Source organism: Electrophorus electricus, chromosome 19 (genome assembly GCF_013358815.1).
Source record: "Electrophorus electricus isolate fEleEle1 chromosome 19, fEleEle1.pri, whole genome shotgun sequence".
NCBI classification, from domain to species: Eukaryota; Metazoa; Chordata; class Actinopteri; order Gymnotiformes; family Gymnotidae; genus Electrophorus; species Electrophorus electricus.
Window position 1 is genome coordinate 13,662,567 of NC_049553.1, and position 9,489 is coordinate 13,672,055.

At 46.4% G+C, this 9,489-nt stretch overlaps 1 protein-coding gene across 11 annotated transcripts in view; it reads left to right on the top strand.

Annotated features, from left to right (window-relative positions):
- The window catches only part of LOC113589092 (adhesion G protein-coupled receptor L2-like), a 94,070-nt gene that overhangs the window by 65,538 nt on the left and 19,043 nt on the right, over positions 1–9,489 (top strand). For all 11 annotated transcript variants that reach the window (XM_035536570.1, XM_035536574.1, XM_035536572.1 and 8 more), the window contains 4 exons: positions 1,354–1,537; positions 5,134–5,256; positions 5,590–5,795; positions 6,215–6,388. In XM_035536570.1, coding sequence (XP_035392463.1) covers positions 1,354–1,537; positions 5,134–5,256; positions 5,590–5,795; positions 6,215–6,388 — 687 coding nt within the window. The remainder of the gene's footprint in view (positions 1–1,353; positions 1,538–5,133; positions 5,257–5,589; positions 5,796–6,214; positions 6,389–9,489) is intronic.

A 9,489-nucleotide genomic window follows, 5' to 3' on the forward strand; every position in this document is an offset into this window, starting at 1 on the left:
TCCCAGTGCTGTTCTGTCTACTGCGACCTATTGGCTCGAGTGGGTCCCTGTGTTGTTCTGTGTACCGCAATCCGTTGACTCGAGCGTGTTCTGGTGCCATGGCTCCTTAGCTCGAGTGCTTATCTTTGCCATTCTACCTTTCTGTTGCGACTCGTTGATGCCAACGGGACCCCATGCCGTTCTGTCTACCACAGTCTTTTGACACGACTGGGTCCCGATGCCATTTTTTCTACCGCAGTCCCTTGACTCAAGTGGGTCATGTGGGTCTGTCTGCAGCAGTCTTTTGACTCGTGTGGGTCCTCGTGCTGTTCTGTCTAGCATGACCCGTCGAATTGAGTGCCTCCCGATTTGAATTGAGTGGGCCCCGATTCTGTCTAGCATGACCCGTCGAATTGAGTGGGTCCCGATTTGAATTGAGTGGGCCCCGATTCTGTCTGGCATGACTCGCCGAATTGAGTGGGTCCCGATTTCATTTGGTCAAGCATGACCCGTTCACTCGAGTGGGTCCCGTTGCCATTCTGCCTACTACAGTCTTTCGACTTCAGTGGGTTCCGATGCCATTCTGTCTAGCACAACTGGAGGGACCCTCATTGCAGACTTGGAAGGGTGGCTGTTCAGCTCTAATAGCGTTGTAACACTCTACTACAAACATCCACTATAGGCTTGGTGTCAGGAAGCCAGTGCGTTTAAATAAGGGAACAGCCTCTGGGCGGGTCAATTCTGTCCGCACTCCTCCTCCAAGCTGTAATTCCGTCCACACTCCTGCTCCAGGCTGGAAGGCATGAAAGGACTTTGATTGGGAGCGAGAAAGGGGACAGAAACATTCCATTTGTGCCCTCCAGCCTGGCAGGCCTTCTGAGCACAGATCCCTGGGCCTGATAAGTTGCTTTCCCCTCCCAGGGCAAAGCATCCATTCATAAGCCACTGTGGTTAAATCCTGTTCTGGAGCTGTAATCATAATTGTTCTTTGGAAAACAGGCCCTTTGTGGACATTGGGAATCAAAGATGAATGCGTCGTTTATTTGGAAAATAGTTTCTCTCCGGAATTTGCAATAACAATCCCTGTGATGGTTAAATGACAAATGTAACACACACCCACACACACACATACACAAAAGCAACTCACACACATTTGCAATTCCAGGCATATCACCAAGTTTTATTTGGGCCAAATACCCCCGTCCTGTTGTCTGCAACCCCCCAGTAGTAGTTGTACTGGCCTCATCACTTCCATTACCCCCTCATGCACCCCGTGCATGGAGGCTTTTTCCCTTTTCTTCTTTTTTTTTCGTGGGAATTGTGGGAAAGGCAAATATCAACCTACTGTCAATTTCCTTGTTTCCACGGTTACAGGCCATCGTGGATACGGTTGACAACCTCCTGAGGCCAGAGGCCCTGAAGTCCTGGGAGGACATGAATTCGACGGAGCAGACGCACACCGCCACCATGTTGCTGGACACCTTGGAGGAAGGCGCCTTCGTCTTCGCAGACAACCTGATTGAGCCTGCCATTGTCAGTGTGCCTGCTGATAATATAAGTGAGTCATTTCATCGGGCATGCTGGTGTGGAGTCAATGACGAGGCTTCTGTGTGAAATAGGAGTGAGTTGGCAGGGTGCAGGTGCTTTTTACATACTGGTGTTTATGTAAAACAGGATTTTGAATGGACGATTTCTGTTACTTGCTTCTGTCTCTGTGGTTTCTCTGTGTGTGTGTGTGTGTGTGTGTGTCTGTGTGTGTGTGTGTCTGTGTGTGTGTGTGAAACAGTTTTAATATTCTCTATGCAAGTACTGTGTTTTTTTGGACTCCTGCTCTTCCATAGCAGTGCAATTTGGAGGCTTAAAGGCTATTGTCATATTGTCAGAGCACTTATACCCAAACATGGCACTCTCGGAAAGTTACCACAAGGCCGGAGGAGAGACAAAATGATATGTTTGAACTTGTTTTGCAGCTGCCCGCAATGTGAATGCCAGATTTCTCCCATGTGTTCTAAGGCCTGTAGCTTCTAAATTAGCTGACTTCATTTTATGAGCTTTGAACGAATGAATTCACCTTTGAAGTTGGGTGCAAGTTGGGCCGAAAATTTAATTCAAACCTTTCTCTCCATTACAAATTCAAATAATGTTTTGTGGTGACTTAAACCATTTGCAACATGTAACCAGGCATTCGTACAACTGAGAACGGTAATGTCACGGTAGGGTTAATGGTCGTCCCTTTTAGAGACCAAAGGCAGGGATGGCTCAGCAGAGACCAAAGCTTGCAGAAAGGTGAAATGTGGAGTTTGCATCACTGAGCGGATTCCAGACATCTGGCCCAGGAGACAACAGGCTCCAGCATTGTGAGTGAGCTCAGTAATGCTAGCGTTCTTGTTTTCTCCACTGTGACATAAGTCACAAATCCATTATTCTAAACATTTATGGGAATAAGGCTGTCAGCTTGCATCACGGGCCAGCTTGTGTACAGTAGACGGCAAATGAAAAACAAAATAATGGGCTTTGACCTTTGCTCGTTTGTGAAAAGGAAATTTGGTTTTGGTAGCAGTTTAGAGAGCACTTTCCTTTCATTTCCTTCTTTTTTCAACTTGCAATTTTTTGTTTTGTGTATCTGTATAGCATGCCACAATTATTTAGTAAAACCAACATAAAGCCCCAGTAGTCCCATACGTAAAGTTTTGATTCTGATTTGGGTTTAGTTGCGGTCGTCAATGCATCTGTGGGAGTCAAGAGTAGTCTAGGGTATGGGGGCGTCTGTGAAGCGCTTGTTTCATGGATGTGCTGATAAGACATCTTAAAAAAACAAACAAACAAATAACTAAATAAAGGCTTTTTTGGAGGAGGACTTATTGAGGAAAGAGTGGAGGGGATTTGAAAAAGAGCGGATTTGCCTAGTGCACAGCGTGAAGTGGGCTTAATTTCTCTGGCCCGCTCAGAGGAAAGCCGCCACACGTCTGTGCCAGTTGACTTTGTTAGTAACGTGAACTCATTCATATTAGTCAGCTTTGCGCACTCGACTGTCGTTTGCTGGCACAGGCCTTTGGGTTGCCATGGTTCTGCCTTTAACCTTTTCCTCAATGGCCTTCCTCCCCCGGCTTTGACTCTGGAGTCAGCTGCGTGGAAACTCTCGTCAAACTCTCATTGAGCTCCTGCACCTGTTTTGCCCTGCTCTCAATCAGGTCTTTTGAGCTGCGCTTGAATATTAAAGTAAGTATAGGGCTAGTATATATCAGAATTTCAAAACCAGACACAGACGCTATTTGAAAAGCAGATGTCAGGAAAGAGTTACTATCCTCTCGAGTGACATAGGAGCGGATTATCAAAAATCTATTTCTACTTTGCGAGATTTTTTCTTTCTTGTTAATTAGCTTTAGCGTTTCTGTAGTTCTGTCATCCACCCATTTAATTTTGCTCCTTTTTTTTGCCCCTCTGCATTCAAATGAGAATCCATGCATACGCCTGCATGCTTGCCTTCACGGGCGAGTGATGGAGCTTTTTGGACCTTTTCTGTACTTTTGAATGGATCCAGACACAGCTGTCTTTCAGGCCCGTGGCCTGCATGTGTTTGTTGCAATGTGGCCACAATAAACACTGAGTATTTAGGCTTTAAATGAGATGAATCAAATGCGCGTTCTCACAGAAATCCATAAAAAGGAGAGGAACCCCCCCCCCCACCCCCACAAATAAGTCATGTAGCACTGCAGCAGTTACGAAGCACGAGGCCATTTTTTATGCACTTTAATAAATGCTTTTCTTTAATGAGGGCATTACTTTAGTGTACAAGCAAGAGCCTGAAAACAGCATTCATTCTTAATGATAACAGGCATAAATGTCTTAAACGACTTTCCATTCCCACCGTTATTCATCCGCCTCCCCCTGCTACAAACACACCTCGCACACCAGACACTTCACACACACGCGTGCAAACACATATACACGCGCGCATGAAAGCCTTCTCAGCCTCCCTCCACTTCATCCTTTGAGAAATTGAAGACGTGATAATGTGGTCTGGTGCCTGCTGGCTGTGGGGCTGACAGAACGTGCCCCAGAGCACGTTTGGGAACTTTTATTCTTGAAAATGATATGCTCTTTCACTTTTCTCTCTCTCTCTCTCTCTCTCTCTCTCTCTCTCTCTCTCTCTCTCTCTCTCTCTCTCTCTGTGTCTTTTGCTCTCCCAGTCTTTTATATCTCTTTTGTCTCTTGCTGGTAATTAGCATCGTTTAGTTCGACCACAGCACAAAGGTAAGCGCTTGGGGGGGTACGTGAAGTAGACGCGGTGGACAGGTGCAGGGAGGAAAGGAGAGCAGAGGCATAATGCAGGTCCCACCCTCGTGGCAGAGAGAGGCGTGGGGTTGAAGAGAGTCAGCAGCGGGGACTGTCTGGAGCAGGACGGGGTCTGGGACGGGCGGGGGGGGGTCTCGCCAACTTTGGCGTCTGCCCTCTATGTACTCTCCTACATCAAAAGGCTCGTGGGAAAAGCAGGGCGAGTGGTCCGTAGCTCCGTTGCAACTTATCGGCAGCCGCCGGGAGAAGTCTGAGGATAGTGATAAGTTTGAACTCTGCTGTATTTGACATTTACATACAAGCAGTTTTTATGTGTTTGCGAGCGTGTGTGTGTGTGTGTGTGTGTGTGTGTGTGCGTGTGTGTGTGTGTTTTGTATTGATGGGTGTTCTCCCCGGATGGGCAAATGCTCCATATCTTTCTTTTCAATACACACTGTCAGACACACTGGTATCTCCTGGTAATGCCAGTGGCTAAAAGATATAGTAGCTCAGCAAAGCCTGTGCCATTCATTTCCACACCTTATTTTTTTTTAATGGCATAAAAGGTTTTATCAGTGTTATTGTTGTATTTTTCCCCCAGCTGCTGCTAGTGACAATAACAGGCTGTCCTTTGCGATCATAGCTTGGCTGCATATGGCGTAGTAGCTAGTAACTACAGATTAAATACTGTAAAGGTCAGATACAGCACAGACATAAAGCTTACAAATGACTTCCAACGCAGCCCCCTCTGACAGCGGAACTTAGTCTGAGTCTGAGCCGAATCTGTCGACAAGAGCGGCCCTCGCGGTCCAGCAGATGACCATTAAGCTCCTCCCACGAGATGACGCATGCACACACATCACTCTCCCATTTCTGCAGTGCTGGACGTGCACGTGCTGAGCACCGATGGCCAGGTCAAGGACTTCAGGTTTCCCCAGAGCAGCAGAGGAGGTGTCAGCATCAAGCTCTCTGCCAACACGGTCAAACTGAACAGCAAGAACGGTGAGTGAGGGACAGGAGTGGCTTGCAGGCACTTTCACACTAGTCTAACCCTTGACAGGTAGGTCAGTGTGCCTGCAAGGCCTTCATTACAACTACCTATCAGCCCTATACTGCTCAATCAACTTTTTCAAAGGTAAAACCTATGTACATTCCTTCCTTAATACCATAATTTATGAGCATGACAGTCTAGTGCCTGTAGTATTAGCACAGATTATGCAGGATTAACATTTTATCTGAGCAAAGATCTCCTGTTTCTCATCTGGGAGAATCTGTGTGATCACTGAGATTCTGCCTCTCCTGTCTGAGACATAATCTCCTGTTTCCTCCAAGCAGGTGTCGCAAAGCTGGTCTTCGTGTTGTACAAGCACCTGGGCCGCTTTTTGACCACGGAGAACGCCACGCTCAGGCTGGTGGGCGAGAGCGGCGCGAGGAACCACACCCTCACCGTCAATTCCCATGTCCTGTCCGCCTCCATGAACAAGGAGTCCAGCCGAGTCTTCGTTTCCGAGCCCGCCATGTTCACCCTCCAACACCTCGACGTAAGCGCCGCTTTCACACTCCAGCCGTTCAGCGTGGCGGGTGGTCATTGTGCTGCTGGAGATGAAAAGGAGCACCTTTGGCCTCATAATGAAAGCTTCAGTATCGGTGCATGAGGAAGGAACATAAGGAAATGTCTCGGCTCAAATCCGTGACACGAATCAGGTTATAAATGTAATGGTGTAAGAACCCAGGGTGTATTGTTCCCTCATGAATATGCGCATCAGTACTTACTAATTAGTGTAGCTAGATTTTCTACCTAAGGCCATAGAGTGAGAAGTGATAAGCTGTACCGATAAATCTCGGTGCGCACGGTGATCAGGGCCACGCTTGCGGTTAACTTCAGCACTTGACATCTTGGTTCTGGTTGCCTAACGTCCTGAAGAACCCTGGTAAAGTCCTCCACTGGTTGTCTTTTCAGACCGAGAACTACTTCAACCCCAACTGCTCCTTCTGGAACTACTCTGAGAGGAGCATGATGGGATACTGGTCCACTCAGGGCTGCAAGCTTCTGGGTACCAATAAGACCCACACCACCTGCTCTTGCAGTCATCTCACCAGCTTCGCCATCCTCATGGCCCACCGAGGACACGTGGTGAGAAACCCTTCTTGTAGTTTCCCCCTGGTTCCTTCCGTACACCCACAGCTGTGGAACAAGTCATCTAAAAGGAGACATTACATTCTGCTCCTCGGTAGTGCTAGACTGTAACCCACACACAGACTGTAACCCACACTCTTTCTGTCAAGCATCAAATCAAGACTTCTACATATTTATAAAGATAAGGTTCAGTCACCAAGATCGAATGGTGAAGGTATCTCAGAGTCATCAGAAAAACGACATGGGAGGAACGGCATTAAAGAGATCACTGTGCCCCACACAACCAATGGCTACAGAGACAGGAGCCTCGATGAGGTCAGAGGTGATCTGTGTCCCTCGGGACCAAGGGTTTCAAATGGAGGTGCCTTGCTGAGGTCAAAGGTGATCTGCACTCGTGTGTTTATAGCTTGCGGCTAAAAGCCTGTGAAACCTGAACAGCAAGTGTCGATTTGCACAACCACTCGCCGTGGGCTCAGGGAGGCACACTGTGATGACGAGCAGCACAATTACGGGGCAATTACATGATTAATATCACAAGCAAATAGTATTTAACCAGTAATAAACGTGGGTTTTCGTGGTGGAGGTAATTAAAGGTCTCGTCTCGTGAACTCTATCCGAGCCATCGCTTGACGGAAGCAGTAACATTAACCACAATTAGAAGCTCGTTATTTGACAGCACAGACCACAGACACATCACCCCTGGACTGACCTTCAAGCAGCCTTGCCCTGGCAGGACACAGATTTAATCAAAAGTAAAACCCTGATCTGAGCTTCTTTTTTAGTATGCTGTGCAGTAATTCCAGAATGAAATAAGATGGAGTGGAATTAGCTTTCAGCTCTTATGAGATCAGTCTGTGACAATCCAGCTTCAAATTCCAGCTTCTTCTTCAGAAAGAGTTTTGAAAATCGGCACGCTAATTTAGTTAGGCCCAACAGAGTGCAGGCAAAATAAAACTGCAAAATAATTTTTCAGGTACAACTCAGACCTTGTATGCTGTATTCTGGTAATGCGACTTTTGAAACTTTTAAATTTGATTCCCTGATGGACATAGTGGTAGTGTGACTGTGTCAAGCTAAATGACCATCACTGTTGGCCAGTCATTGTAAATGACTGAAAACAGGAGACAATGATGTCATACTAAATCAGCATCAGCGCTCAGCGTTAGAAAGGGAGGTGTGTGGTGACAGTGGTGAAATCTGGTTATTAGCAGGGAAGCTAGAGTCCTTGCAGCACTGTGAGAGCTGGTGAGAATGCTGTCCTGTCAGTGCCGCCGTTAGCGCGATGGTAATGGACACACGAGTAGGGCCGGGGTGGGATGCCGGCGTTAGCAGCAGCGTGTGTGCACGGGTTTGAAGGGGGATGTACATGTTGAGGCTGACAGTGGAGTGAGTAAGCAGGTTAGTGCGATGAGTGCAGGTGTTTGTGGTTAGACAGCGACAGAAACGTGCGCTTCAGCGGTGGGTGTTGGCGGTGAAGGTGCAAGGTTAGCATAGTGGAGTGGAGTTCTAAGTGTGTGGCTTCATGGCGGTATTGGATCTACGTTGCAGCTTGAAAGAAAAGGACGTCTTTTGGGTCCATACTCCAACAGACTGGATTTGGAGTGAAACACAGACTACATGCTTAATACCTATTTGCATATCAGAATTTACCCCGAGCAATCCAACTGAAATTATTCTGAACCACACATTTCAATCTATCTGATCTTATGCCAACTCAGACCTTATCTGGACTATGACAGATGGACCACATTGTTTACATGAGCACAGCTTAGTTCAACTAACAGCTTTGTCAGACTAATATCCACGTAAACATATTTATTGACTATGAGGTTAAAATGTGGACTGTTATTATGTTTTGTTTTGTTTTTTTTATTTGAGGTTATTTATATTTGTACTGGGGATACATTATCCTCCAATCCATAGTCCATTTCAGGAGGCCATGATTAATTGTGCTGTATATTGTTGGACTGTTGTTTGGCCATCCATGTGTCACTGCATCATTAGTTTGTGCACAAATTGATTCCATATGTTGATGTTGTTTCTAAACAACAGGATCAAAGAAGTGTCCATGCCAGGAGAACTGGCCAATAAATCAATGGGAGATAAATCAAGTCAATAAATCAGGTCTATCAAAATCAAGGGTTTGTTAAGAAGCAAGAACACACTTGTGTGCAATAGCAAAGAGCCTGTAGTGTATATCCAAAGACGATGAATGGATTTGGAACGTTCTACAGGATGTAGGTGTAGGTGTGTTGAAGACGACCCTAAAGGTAAGCAAACATGACCTCAGGGGGTTCACCGCAAGATGCAAACCACTTGTTAGACTCAAGGACAGGAAGCCAGGTTACAGTTTGCTCGGAGGTGCACAGAACCACATGTAGAGTTCTGGGGCAAAACTTTATGGGTTGTTGGTATGAATATTAACGGAGCGGTGGAGGAAAATGAAAATGTGGAGGGAACATTAAGGGAGACAGTGCTCATGTGTGAAACATGGCATGGGCCGCTTGGCTACTGCTTGCTGGCTGGGGAATGGGCTTGCTCGTTTTTATTGATGACGGTACTGCTGACAGTAGGAGCGTGATGAAGGGTGCCTCAGAAGAGTACAGAAGCATCTTAACTGCTCGAATCCAGCCAAATGCCGCAAAACCGCCGACGGCAACTTGCCTTGCAGCAGGATGGTGATCCGAAAGAATGTTTACAACTAGCCAAGTCGGTTCGCCTGAGCCCCACTGTGTGTGAATTAGACTTGCTAAAGAGAAGGTTGGCAAAAAGGCTTTGCAACGAGCAGGAACTGGGAATGGGAGTCTGGTGATGGTAATGAATTGCAGACCTGAAGTAGCCAAGGCATTTGGAAATAAAATAACAATTTTATTTATGATTGTATTCATTTGAGCAATTACTTATGGTTGGAGCACAACTATGTATTCTCATATGTACACCCCCCCCAAAGTATAGATGTAAATGTCCCCGAATTAAAGCTGACGGGCTGTGTATTAACCACACATTCATTGATTTATTTCAAATCCAATGTGTGGATTAGGGTCCAATTGCTTACAGACTACACTATGCGTTAGTAAGTGTGTGTTCTGAACGCACGC